Genomic DNA, 15,048 nt, shown 5'->3' with positions numbered 1-15,048 from the left:
TTTAAGAGGTTTTGAGTTAATGTTTCTGAAGGATATGAAGCTTTGAACTCAAATGTCTGTCATTATTCAATGATTTCTATCTCCACTGGTTTGCCAAAATCAACTAGATATTATGAGAAGTAGACCAAAAATGTGAATCAAAAATCTGGGCAGTTGAGAGGTATGTTCCTTCCTCATACTGTTGGGGTTCCATAGGGGTCTACCCTGGCCCCATTCTTCTTCAATATTTTCATTAATGACCTTGCACCTTCCACCAGCAAAGCTACTTTCATTCAATATGCTGATGACTCTGCTGTTATCTGTGCTGCCAGCAACTTATCTGAGCTTTAACCCTTAATCCAGAAAGCTGTCATTTCCTTTGAAGCAAACTGTGAACACTCCCAACTAGTCACTGGTCCTAAATCACACAAACACAAAATGTATGTTTTTTCTCCTATAAATAAATCTTAATCCATACCCCAGACTTTACCTTATCTAACAATGCCAGCACTGACTAGCTACCCCAAACCACTATTAACCAAAAATTCAGCAATGTGAACATCGAAAATGAAATTTGTTACAAAGAAATGTCTCATAGACTGTCTTCACAAAGAAAATAAGAAAATAGTTTAACTATGGCTTTAACAAATGTTTTTCTTATTTTCCATGTGAGAACAGTCTGTGCGACATTTCCCCAAACTGCTATCCTAAGCTTAACTATTGATAAAGTTAAACAACAATTCACTAATGCCACAACCAAAACTCACAAATACTAGGACTTCTATACAAAACTTAACGATTCCTCTCTGAACATACACACAAAACACTGGCACACACCTATTTAGTACCAACCATTCTTTTTGCTGCACTAATTTTTACTAACCTTTGATATTCAACAAGTGAATTGGTTAGCATTCTCCAGTTACCTCACTTTTTATCAACTAAAAGCTGCCCAAGAAATACTAGATCAATCTAACACGTGCCCCTCCTTTACTCTTTTTCTGTAAGAGTGTGCACCCAGTCGTGACCTAGGCATCAAAGATAAATGCATGACTGTTCAAACAAAGGCACACAGCTCATCAGGTGATTCATTTAAGAGTATGCACCCAGTCGTGACCTATGCATCAAAGATATAGGCATGACTGTTCCAACAAAGGCACACAGCTCATCAGGTGATTCATTTAAGAGTATGCACCCAGTCGTGATCTATGCATCAAAGATAAAGGCATGACTGTTCCAACAAAGGCACACAGCTCATCAGGTGATTCATTTAAGAGTATGCACCCAGTCGTGACCTATGCATCAAAGATAAAGGCATACCTGTTCCAACAAAGGCACACAGCTCATCAGGTGATTCATTTAAGAGTATGCACCCAGTCGTGACCTATGCATCACAGATACAGGCATGACTATTCCAACAAAGGCACACAGCTCATCAGGTGATTCATTTAAGAGTATGCACCCCATCGGGACCTATGCATCAAAGATAAAGGCATGCCAGTTCCAACAAAGGCACACAGCTCATCAGGTGATTCATTTAAGAGTATTCACCCAGTCGTGACCTATGCATCAAAGATAAAGGCATGCCTGTTCCAACAAAGGCACACAGCTCATCAGGTGATTCATTTTAGAGTATGCACCCCGTCGTGACCTATGTATCACAGATAAAGACATGACTGTTCCAACAAAGGCACACAGCTCATCAGGTGATTCATTTAAGAGTATGCACCCAGTCATGACCTTTACATCAAATATAAAGGTATGCCTGTTCCAACAAAGGCACACAGCTCATCAGGTGATTAATTTACGAGTATGCACCCAGGCATGACCTATGCATCAAAGATAAAGGCATGCCTGTTCCAAGAAAGGCACACAGCTCATCAGGTGATTCATTTAATAGTATGCACCCAGTCGTGACCTATGCATCAAAGATAAAGGCATGCCTGTTCCAAGAAAGGCACACAGCTCATCAGGTAATTCATTTAAGAGTAAGTACCCAGTCGTGACCTATGCATGAAAGATAAAGGCATGACTGTTCCAACAAAGGCACACAGCTCATCAGGTGATTCATTTAGGAGTATGCACCCAGTCGTGACCTATGCATCAAAGATAAAGGCATGCCTGTTCCAACAAAGGCACACAGCTCATCAGGTGATTCATTGAAGAGTATGCACTCAGTTGTGACCTATGCCTCAAAGATAAAGGCATGCCTGTTCCAACAAAGGCACACAGCTCATCAGGTGATTCATTTAAGAGTATGCACCCAGTCGTGACCTATGCATCAAAGATAAAGGCATGACTGTTCCAACAAAGGCACACAGCTCATCAGGTGATTCATTTAAGAGTATGAACCCAGTTGTGACCTCTTCCTTAAAGATAAAGGCATGCCTGTTCCAACAAAGGCACACAGCTCATCAGGTGATTCATTGAAGAGTATGCACTCAGTTGTGACCTATGCCTCAAAGATAAAGGCATGCCTGTTCCAACAAAGGCACACAGCTCATCAGGTGATTCATTTAAGAGTATGCACCCAGTCGTGACCTATGCATCAAAGATAAAGGCATGCCTGTTCCAACAAAGGCACAAAGCTCATCAGGTGAGTCATTTTAATCAATTTATTTCTCCAAATTATACAACAAAACTCTTCCAAATATAAAACTTATAAACACCCTAAAACACTTTAAAATTACCTAAAGTCATATCTCTTACACTCTAGCACTTGCAGATGCACTCTTAATTGCCTGGTTAATATCACTGTAACAATTATGCAACCCTACTCCAAGACCTCCTATGTAAAATAAATAGAACCACGACCAACCCAGTATTTCCGAAGCATTTTTAATGATCCACACACTTAGCACTTTCACATCAACACATGGCATCATCACAGTGAGTGGAATCAAGTTAAGCCAATGCTTTATACATATTGGTTAAGCAATGTTCCAATTAACCAAATCCATAATTACCTTGTTCTTAAAGAAGCATGTGTCAAAAAAATAATAATGACAATAATAATAATACAGTTCCAGCCTCAGAGTTAACAATGATTATAAAAGATACACATAAAAAGTACATGAAAATACATATAAAATATATGCATATCAAATAATTTACTTTATAATTTATACACTTAAACATTATATCATTTTAATATCTAAATAAAGTTTGCCTTTTGCTTCAATATTGGTTTTAAGGAGATGTATTCATTAAGCCCAGGTGGCATAAAGGCATTTGAAATAATCTGCCATTTATATTCCAAAAGTTCCAACTTTAATTTTTCATCTCCTCCTCTTTCACTGAACAACACCCTGTATATGACAAAAAATACAAATCTCCTAAAATTAGTACACTTTGTACTGTGTGTTTATAAAGCATTGTGTGTATCATGACCCTTGATAGCCCAAAGATGCTCAGCTATCCTGTCCTTTAATCTCCTAATCATCTTACCAACATAGTAAGCACTACAGTTGGTACATGTGGCTAAATAAACCACCTTGAGTGAATTACAATTAACTCTACGTGGACAGGAGATGGTTCTGTTGTAACCTTGTACACTAACATAGGGGCCATCATTAATGTACCTACACATCCTACAAGTGCCACATCTACTCATTTTGGAAATAGTATACTTGATAGTATGCTGTGCCAAAAATTATTTAATATTTCTACCCCTTGAGTAAACAATTCTAGGAAACCTACCAAAAAAATTTTTAAGTTCACTACTGAAACAAATGTCCCAAGCTGTACGTACAACTTCCTCAATGCCTTTTGTTTGGCTATTATAAGTTAAAACTAAAGCCCTAGAATTAAATGAATTTTGTTGTGTAGATGTTATCACATTGTCAGTAATCTTTACCCCTAAAATAGGGGGAAACAATGTGTTTCTCTTACTTAAAACTTCTTTACGTATTCTAGTCAACAGCTTAAGAGGATAGCCTCTTTCCAAAAACATCCCTATTAAGATATATAATTCTTTTTCCAAAATTTTATTATCATTTATAAGTCTGGACAACCTTACCATTTGTCCCTTTACAATACCCCTATGCTGATGCAAAGGGTGACAACTACTGTAATGTAGTAATGAGTTACTGTATGTTTCTTTCCTATATATTTTACTCACTATACCATCTGAACTTTTTAATAGAGTGATGTCCAAACAATCTGTTTGTTCATCACTCCATTTACTAGTGAATTTCAGAAAGATAGTTGTATTTAAATACTCTACAAAACATTTAGCTTCTTGTTCATTACCTTTCCACAGAATCAGGACGTCATCTAGGAACTGGTTATATAGTAATATGTTTTCCTTATTGATAGAATTCAAAACACATTGTTCCTCCCAGTGGAGTAAAACTAAATTGGCAAAAATAGGGGCACACTTTGCCACCATTGCCACACCTGAAATTTGGTGGAAAATCTCCCCTTCAAATATCAAATAATTGTTCTTGAGTACTATTTCCATGCAAGATACAATAAAATTCACACTGTCATTATTCAAACATTTACTTTTAACCAAGCTTTCGATAAAATAATCTATGCCTTCTTCATGGGGTATAACCTTGAACAGATTTGTCACATCAACAGTTAAAAAAGACCATTCAGTATCTAAACCTTGAAAGTTGTTGAACCTTTGCAAGCAATCCTAAGAATCCTTTAAAATGTGATGAGCCTCTGTCGCAACCTGCTGTGTTTTTTTGTCCACATAAGCTGCCAAAGGTTCTGTTTTAGTGCCTCTGGATATAACTATAGCTCTAAATGGTGGATTGTATAAATCTTTGTGTATTTTTGGAATTCCAAACAGAGCGGGGGTGACTGGGTAGTCAACTTTTAAATAATTATAATCATCTCCATTGATTGTTCCCTAATGTAATGCATCCAACAAAAACAAATCAATCCTGTGATATGCTATATTTACCTCGTTTACAGAAACTCTCTGATAAGTGGTGGTGTCATCCAAGATGTCTAACATTTTAGCTGTATAGTCAAATTTTGACATGATGACAGCCCCCTACCTTTATCTGGTTTCATAATTCTTAATTCCCTATTAGTTGCTAATTGCAATAGAGCTTCCCTTTCACTTCTACTTAAGTTGTCATCATAATAAACCTTTCGATTCATTTTTATGTTGTTAATCAACCCACCAATACACATTTTCTCAAATGTCACCACTTCATTGTTGTATGGTCGGATGAAAGTACCTTTTCTGCTCAAACCCCTTGATACCATAACATATGCTGGGATATCAATTGTTTCGGTAGAATCTTTAAAAAATATCGCTAAATGTAACTGTCTAGCATATAATCTGATATTAGAATAAGTTTTTACAACATTAGTTTTATGTTCCGGTACAAACGAAAGACCTTTACTCAAAACATCATGATGGTTTTCTTCAATATCCATAGCACTATAGTTGTACACATTAAACCCTGATTTTTTATATACTTTTACCATAGGCAATACATTAACTTGTATACATACAGAGTCATTGGTATTGTCCAACAAACTTTCATCATTATTGTCCAACACATTGTTGTAACTAACTGTAGATGTTCCGATAGTATTATCTACATTTAATATTTCTTCATGTTGTAATTGTTGTTGGTCCACTGTCTCCTCGTTGGATATCTGTTCCTCGTCTGTCGTAGTTGTTCCTGTTGTCGCCCAGTATAATACTGGTTTTGTTCCACCCCATCCCTCCTGTTTAGTAAACGTACTGAATTCCTTAACTGTGGAGATCAATCTAAAAAATAATTTTGGCCTACATCATTGTCTGCTGTCCTTACATTATATTCATCATAAGCATCTACATTATTGTTTTCATTGTTATTGACCTTTTCTCCCTTCTTTCTATTGTTGCTACCCGGGGGGGTAGGCCACATTACTTTTGTAATCATACATACCTCTGGATAACTTTCTAACCTTGATTTTAACACATTTGTCAACGTATTGTTCCAAACTGGACAAAACAGACTGATAGTTCTTAACATATTGAGTAAATAATAAATCATTGACAATACTTTCATTTAAAGAAACAACTTCTTTTTCTAGTGCCAACAACTTACTTTGATTGCTTTTAACAATAATGTCCCTCATTTGTAATCCAGTTTTGTCAAACAAGTCCACTAACTCTTTGTACGCCTGTATACCTTCATTAATTCCATTCGGTAAATTCCATTACCTGAGTCCTTTCGGCACTTGCCTCAGTGCCATGGATTTGTTAAGAAATGCATTGTCGAGCTGCAGGCCTCTGTATTTTCAACACAGTCCCTCAATCCACTCAATTTGCTTCTTTAAGGTCAAGGTAATCCTTCCCTCTTCATTCGGGGCCGAGAAGTCCACTTTGGGCACAGCTCATCAAGTGATTCATTTAAGAGTATGCACCCAGTCGTGACCTATGCATCAAAGATAAAGGCATGCCTGTTCCAACAAAGGCACACAGCTCATCAGGTGATTCATTTAAGAGTATGCACCTAGTCGTGACCTATGCATCAAAGATAAAGGCATGCCTGTTCCAACAAAGGCACACAGCTCATCAGGTGATTCATTTAAGAGTATGTACCCAGTCGTGACCTATGCATCAAAGATAAAGGCATGACTGTTCCAACTAAGGCACACAGCTCATCAGGTGATTCATTTAAAAGTATGCACCCAGTTGTGACCTATGCATCAAAGATAAAGGCATGCCTATTCCAACAAAGGCACACAGCTCATCAGGTGATTCATTGAAGAGTATGCACTCAGTCGTGACCTATGCATCAAAGATAAAGGCATGCCTGTTCCAACAAAGGCGCACAACTCATCAGGTGATTCATTTAAGAGTATGCACCCAGCCGTGACCTATGCATCAAAGATAAAGACATGCCTGTTCCAACAAAGGCACACAGCTCATCAGGTGATTCATTTAAGAGTATGCACCCAGTCGTGACTTATGCATCAAAGATAAAGGCATGCCTATTCCAACAAAGGCACACAGCTCATCAGGTGATTCATTTTAATCAAATTATTTCTCCAAATTATGCAACAAAACTCTTCCAAATATAAAACTTATAAACATGCTAAAGCACTTTAAAATTACCTAAAGTCATATCTCTTACACTCTAGCACTTGCAGATGCACTCTTAATTGCCTGGTTAATATCTCTGTAACAATTATGCAACCCTACTCCAAGACCTCCTATGTAACTATCAAATCTATTGGCTGTCTTCTTTCTGTAAGTGCTACTTGTCCTTGCTCTATGCTTCCTATAAACCTCTAGCTGACTCTGTTCTGTCACAAGGCACTATGTCTTTAATACCTACTTACTAGCCACAGTTGCTAACACATTGAATTATAATGTCTTTATAAATTTCTCCTCTAAAGGATGTTTAAATCAACACTGCATGAATTGCATGTATATATATATATATATATATATATATATTTATATATATTTATATATATATATATATATATATATATATATATATATATATATATATATATATATATATATATATATATATGGGTCTACTTTAGATGCACGAAACTGCACTTTACCGAAACTAGATTTCCCGACACGTAATGCCCGAAACCGCCAATTACCGAAAGTGGTAATTACCGACTCTATCAATCCCGACAACTGTAATGAATGGTAGTACTTAGTAGTTAAGTACGTAATATAGGATATCAGTATATAACTGAACCATACGCTTACCGGAAAATATCCTACGAAACTGGAATGATGGCGGATGTATCGCACGTTGGACCTGGAATTGTGGGAAATATATACAAAATGATCATGTCCCAGTGATGTAAACCCATGTTGGAACTGGATGGATATCTATACCACTTGGACAGAAGTAGTGGCAACAGGCAATATTGGGGATGCAAAGAGAAGAAGTCTTTTAAATGCAAAGGTAGGGCTATTACTGTGCTCGTTGCGGAGGGTGAGAAACTTGTGAAGTCTGTGTTTCATGAACATTCCGCTGATCCTGCGGAGTTACAGCGTTACAACGTAAATACTGAGGTGAAAGTGAGGGCAAAGTATAGCAGGGATAATCCTTGTGCTATAGTTGATATTGCGATGGCGTCAACTTCACTAGAAGCTGTACAAAGTTTACCTAGCAGAAGATCACTGTTGCAGAGTATTGGCAGGGTACGAAGGAAAGAAAATGTTGTGGATAAAAACGCAGAAGTTAATCTTATGAATGTGAATACTATACACTATCTGTTAAAGTCTGGTAACTTTATTTCCGAGCGTTTGGCTGATAAAAGTAGCGGTTGTGTAGTGCATGTCTTCAGTACTACCAATAATCTATGTGATATCAGTAACGCTACCATATGGTTACTGGATGGTACATTTTTTGGTAAAGAAGTAAGCTGTCGACAACTTTACAGTATTCATGGATTTGTGAAGTGCGGATATTACAGTAAAGTTGTACCATTACTGTATGTGCTAATGAGTAAAAAGTCCTTGAAATGCTACAATATGTTATGGAATTGTGTGTTTCATTTACTTAGTAGCAATGGTTTAGAATGTAATGTCCGATTCATATTATGTGACTTTGAAGTGGCTGCAATAAAGAGTATTAGAGTAAATATTGAAGGTGTTAAATGTAAAGGTTGTCTATTTCATTTTGGCCAGAATATTTGGCGGAAGGTACAGTCTTTGGGATTATCTAAATTATATAACACAGATACAGTATTCCAGTTGAAGGTAAAATCTCTAGTATCACTAGCATTTCTCGAAGAATCCAAAGTTAAAGCTACATTTGAACAGTTGCAAGTATGTTTTACATCTGAAGGTCGTGAATTCATTAAATATTTTTCTGACTGGTATATACATGGTAGGCTGCGAAAGTTTGCTACTAGGATGACAAGCTCAGTAAGGTTTCCACCTTTATTTCCGATTTCATTTTGGAATATTTCGGAGTTGAATGAGCTAAATTTACCGTGAACGCAGAACTCTTTGGAAGCCTGGCATAGGCGATTAAAGTGCTTACTAGGATTTAGAAGCGTTGATCTACACATTCTTATGCAAGCGTTAGCGCAAGAACAAAATAGGGTGGATGAGTTACGTGTGAGACTGTCAACGGGGATTCCTCCGTCTCCTAAAAAACGGAAAATACTGAAGCGACATGAACAGTTCGCTACTGTTATTGGCAACAAAGGAGAATATAGTGCTATGGAGTTTATAAACAGTATTGCTAGACTGTTAAAGCTATACGACAGTTAATTTACTTTACGTCATTATGAGAAACTTTCATTAGTAAATCTGACAACTGATTTTGAAATGGTACAGTTTGAGTTACAGAAATGGGAATATATGTACGGCTGACAGTGTCATGATAGATCGTTTTGTTACTTCACTGTTATAGTTTATGTCACTATTTGTGAGCAGTATCACAAAAGTGGATGTTTAGTGTGAGCAGTATCACAAAACTGTATGTTTACTTCAGAGGATTTACTTTCGAAGTTGCAGTACTTGTTTTAAGTGCAACGGTTATACTCATTTGCTGTTTCGTTTTATGAAGGAGTTGCATATGGGAGTATACTATTTTACTTTGCTGTCAGTGGATCAAGTACGTTGTTGTCGGTTAATTTAGTGTCGGGAAAATTGCTTGTCGAAGAATATACTTGTCGGTGATTTCGGGTCGGCTAATTTATTGTCGGTGAAGTAAGCGTTCGGGCATCTAAAGTAGACCCATATATATACATAATATACACACATATATATATATATATATATATATATATATATTTATATATATATATATATATATATATACATAATATATATATATATATATATATATATATATAGATACACACACACACACACACACACACACACACACACACACACACACACACACACACACAAGTATGTGCGCAAGTGTATGTCTCCCTATAAATATGACCCATTACTGCCATTTATTCTGCCATATATGCCATTATTGCATTCTGATTTACTATTGTACTTTTATGCTTATTTGTATATTGAAAGACTGGACAGTTAATCATCATAATATTTGCATACTGAATAACATAATCCCACCCACTTCCAGTAGTGTTGTAGGAATAACTCCACTCTGTGACACAAATTTTAAAAACTAGAAGTAAGAAAACAATATAAACATGTAAGAATATTTTGCCATAGTACAGATGACATACTACTTCAGAATAATCATAGAAATTTGCACTGTAAGATGATATCTTAAATCTTGACAGCTAGCCACTGTTATTCACATTTTAATTACATAAATACATATATTTTTTTCTTATTTCTATACATTTATCAACAACCAAGACCTATGAAAAGAAAAAAACTGTTTAAATGACAGTTTCATCTAACTACAGCTTTTGAGCAGTTGCAATTTAAGAGACATCCAAGCAAAGTATAACTAAGCATCACTGTCATACATTAGCATGCACCTAACCCATGACATTGTGAACACACTGCAGCACTGAAGTTGGACAATCACATTAGACTGTTATCCCTGAATGTGGTAATTACTGAAAAACAACTTTTTTATTTGCATTTCGTTTCAGCTGCATTTGTCAACCTTTTTTACTCCATCAGTTTTCAGCTGTTTTTCTTTTCTATCTCTGCAGTTCTCCTTTCTTACACACAGTAGAGCATGTGCTTTAACTAAACATATGTAATTATGAAATGAAACTCTACAATCAAAAGGCTTAAATGGATTCATTTATCCTACAGCAATATGACACCAGACAGTTAACAGCAAATCTTGGAACACTGTCACTATCCAGTGGGAGAATAATCTGGAAGGAGAAGCAGGACTCTCAAATATTATGCTTTTTCAGATTGTCCCTGATTTTGCCCATGATTCTTGGTCTATTCCTTGCAAAGTTTCTGTCCTTCAGGCAAATATGACAGAACTGTATTTATAAATAATGACATATTTTTGAGTTTCAGACTAAACATATTCTTCATAAAATGCATGGTGTTATGTTAGAGCAACATCTACAATCTTTCTCTGATTTAGGACATTTGTTCTCCATTCTTGAGTTAGTAGATTTAGAAATATTATTTCAAGGTACCAAACTGAAAACTAATATGCTTTCTTTGTTAGAAGTTAATTAATTGTCATGCCTTCTTGGACACAGCTACAGTTAGTTGTGTTCATACTTGTAATACAGTCTTGACTGAGAACCCTAATAAAATATGCTGCCAGAAGGCTTTCGTCTTCTATTCTTAATACCCCTTGAAATGCTTCTGTGTAGTCTCACCTATATAGTGTAACTGACAGGACCATGTTAGTGCATACTCTATGACTTCTGAATTACAATCACAGGATTCTCTTACACCAGATATTATACTATTTATTCTAAGAAAACACTCCAAAACAATTCTTTAGACATAGCATTTCTCTCTAGGAGTAAGTCCTTATGTGTTTAGCAGTAAGTCTATACGGACTGTTAATGTCAAGTCACAGACTGGGTTCCAAGGGGCTTCTAAGCAAATACTCTGCAACATGCCAGACTCACTTAAAGGAAATGTATGTCACCTTAGCAACTTTATTAAAAAAACCCATCTGCACGTAGTACTTCCAGACTCTTCTGACCAACTGTACTAATTGTTTTGTTTTTTTTAGCATCATTGGTTCCCACTGTCTGATCATCGGCTCCCTTCCAGATAATCAACCTGTTTATTCCCCATTACCAAGGAAGGCAGGAAAGTCCCATCATTCAGACAGCCATCAGTGCAAGTCTGAATTGTTTTCATTTTACTCAGAACATTTCTCCATGAGAAATCATCTGCCGGAGTGGAAGGGAGATATGTATGTGACCAGCCACACTAGATGCCTCTCACTTCCACAAAGAACTTACCAGCAGCAAGCAGCTCTGTCCACTTTTGTCAAACACAGGGAGTGGTTTCCTTGGGCTCCACTGGAAAGCTGTACTTTCCTATGTGCTCCTCAAGTGTCCACAAACCTTCTCTCGAGAGAGAGAGAGAGAGAGAGAGAGAGCGAGAGAGAGAGAGTGTGTGTGTGTGTGTGTGTGTGTGTGTGTGTGTGTGTGTGTGTGTGTGTGTGTGTGTGTGTGTTTTATAGAAGGCGAGAATAATAGATAATTCCCTACAAAATTACGATTGCAACATGCAAAAGTTTTTTTTTTAAATTATGAAAACTCAACACTTCTTAAAAAGAGTTTTTCTCCCTTACCTCAAAATGATGTGACTGACCCCATAGCCATTTATATTTAGTACGTAAGCATGGAGAAGCATCCTTACTCAACACATGGAAAAGTATCAGGTTTCATAATTTGAAACCCTGACATTCGATATCAGAAAGGTGACAGTAGCATTATGCTCTAATCTCATCAATAACGGTTAGGGTTACCTTTCAGAAAGAACTCTGTAAATGCATGCTTTCTGGACAAATTAAGTTTTTTATAGAATGTATTATGGCTGAGAACCATGAGCTTTGTCTAACATTTCCTTATTATAATGCAGAGAAAGAACCTGAAATGACTGGGCCAATATGACGTTTGACAAAAAATGCAGGAGTAATTGCTTGTATATTTGCTCACACAACTGCTTTGTCAAAAGAAAGATATGGGAGAGCTTATAGGACATGTCAACATTGCAAATACTGCTGTTGCATGTTGTACAATGAACCGTAATTAATAGTCAAAGACATGCACATTGATGGGGCTAAGCAATTAGCATGCCTATTGTAAACCCAGCATTATAGTCTGGCAGGTGGTTTAGAGAATTAAGGAGCTGTTAATAAGCTGTATCATGTGATGCCGTGGTGCAAGGTTTGATTCTCTCAGCTTCCACTGCCTAATTGTCTCAGAACAAGTCACTTAACCAGACGCTGCTCCTGGGCTGAGTCTGAAAAAGGTCCATGGAGATCACTGCTCTGGTCTGAAAAGCAAATACAAATAAATAAAAACATCTACACCGAGCTGTGCTCAGCAGGGCCTCACTAAATAAAAAGTGGCTGTAGCTATGAAAGAGAAAGCTTGCAGTCACCATTTTTCACTACACTGCTTGGAAAAAACAAGTTTAATTATGAAAAGAATGAAAGACAAACTTCCACCTTCCCTAAAAAGGCAGACAATAGCATTAAAAAATGCTTCATACTCATCAGAGGAGATCAGCAATGTCCAAGCATTCTCTCATATACGGTAGAATACAAGCACAATCCTAAAGTGAAAAGAAGGTGATATAAAGCACATGCATGTCCAACATGTGTATTGCATTAGGAATTTACCTCTAGCCTCTGAAGGTAGTTTATAATAAGATCACACCTAGAAAAACTTTGGATATACAATCCAACCTTTTAAATCCCATTTTTCACATTAGATTGAGATGTTACATCAACGTTCACACTGCTGGAGTGACTAGCCTGACTACAGTCTGCCACAGTTATTCCTCCATACGACACACATGAATGCATACATACTTCCACTTAAGGCCAATTTAATGTGTCCTGTACAACTACTGCATGTCTTTGAAATGTTGGCGGAAACAGGAGCACCCAGAGAAAACCCATAAGAACACAGACAGGACATGCAGACTCCACATAGAAGGCACTCCAGCCTTGAACTGAACAGGAGAACCTCTTGCTGTGAGGAAACAAGAATACCCACTGCACAACTGTGATGCTTATTTAAGTAGGTAAACATTTTTTTTTTCTTTTTTAATAATGATATTGCATAATAGCAACAATCTATTCACATATATAGGTAATGTAGGACTTACCCAGAACTGGATTTATTTTGCCACAAAGTCTTTGCCATCATGATCAAGACATGCCAGCCATGGGTCTTAAATGCATTATCCCCACTCAGCTGTGGATTATTGTTCACATTTATACCAAAGAAAATTATTTTGACTTGTGAGGGAAATTCTTCTTTCGGCTTTTCCCGATTAGGGGGTGCCACAGCAGATCACCTTCCTGCTCATGATTGGTAGTGGAGTTTTAAAGTGTTGAGTTGCCAGCCTGGCACCCAACCTTCTACAGAAGGCAGACACACATACCTAGGACCAATTTAGAGTGTCCAATCCACCTACAGCATGTCTTTAGAATGTGGAAGGAAACCGGAGCACCAGAGGAAACCCATGCGACCACAGGGAGGACATGCAGACTCCACACAGAAGGCACCCAAGCCGAGGATTAAACTGGAGAACCTCTTGCTGTGAGGCAGCAATGCTAACCGCTGCACCACTATGGCCACCCTATTGTAGGGAAAAATATTGAGGCCAATTACCAAAGTCCAGGAGACAGAGAAAAGTAAAAATTGAAATTAAATTGTTAATTGACAATGGAATGTAGCCTATCTCTAATCTTTATTTATTTTGTTTACCAGGAAATTCTGACTGGACACAGGTCCTTTTTCAGTGGACGCCTGGGGAGAAAAGCTCCACATAGCATTGAAAGATTATTTGCATACAACTTAATGTCCACTGTAGATGGTAGCCAAACTGACAAGTGACATGCAACATTTGTAGTTGTGTTGTGCAAACTTAGGCTCAAAAGTTATACAAAATTTCAAAAGTGGGTTATGTAAAAATCTGTAATATTTCTAATTTATTTATTTATTCTGCTTCTTTGTCAGGAGTCCTTATTGCCTGTTATTTGTTGTACGCAACACGAGTACAGCCTAATGAAGCCATTCAATTTGTCCGGATTAAGCGACCCTCCTCCATCCAGACAAGAGCGCAGATAAACCTAGTTTATGACTTTGCTCAGTTCCTGGCATCTCATAGGGTTGTCTATGCCAATAGTCTCACTGGATCCTATACTCTGTCCCAGTTCCTCATTCGTCAACAGCAGATGCTACATGGATATGAGGCACGGAGCCTTAAGAACATTCCCAAGATTGTTTATGTTGTCTGTAAGAGGCTATCACACATTGCACTGAGTAAAAAGTACAGTAACTTGAGTGAGCTAGAACAACAGAGAGAAGCTACAAGTCAAGCCCTTACTGAACTCATCCAACAGACATTAGAATCTTACACCTTCACCTCTCATGGAGACTCTGATGAAGAAGGTGCAATTACAAGTCCCAAGCTAGTGACAGATCCTGACAACGCACTTTACCCAGATATACAAA

At 37.2% G+C, this 15,048-nt stretch overlaps 1 protein-coding gene across 1 annotated transcript in view; it reads left to right on the top strand.

The window, feature by feature from the left end:
• Positions 1 to 15,048, top strand: part of LOC122815404 (protein tyrosine phosphatase domain-containing protein 1-like) — a 728,693-nt gene that overhangs the window by 370,736 nt on the left and 342,909 nt on the right. Inside the window, exon 5 of the mRNA XM_044087871.1 lies at positions 14,551 to 15,048. This exon is cut by the window's right edge and continues 158 nt beyond it. Coding sequence (XP_043943806.1) covers positions 14,551 to 15,048 — 498 coding nt within the window. The remainder of the gene's footprint in view (positions 1 to 14,550) is intronic.

The sequence above is a fragment of the Protopterus annectens genome, chromosome 11.part0 (assembly GCF_019279795.1).
Source record: "Protopterus annectens isolate FY-2018-M chromosome 11.part0, PAN1.0, whole genome shotgun sequence".
Classification (NCBI taxonomy): domain Eukaryota; kingdom Metazoa; phylum Chordata; order Ceratodontiformes; family Protopteridae; genus Protopterus; species Protopterus annectens.
Note: the sequence above shows the minus strand (reverse complement) of the source record. Positions and strands in the feature narration are given on the sequence as shown.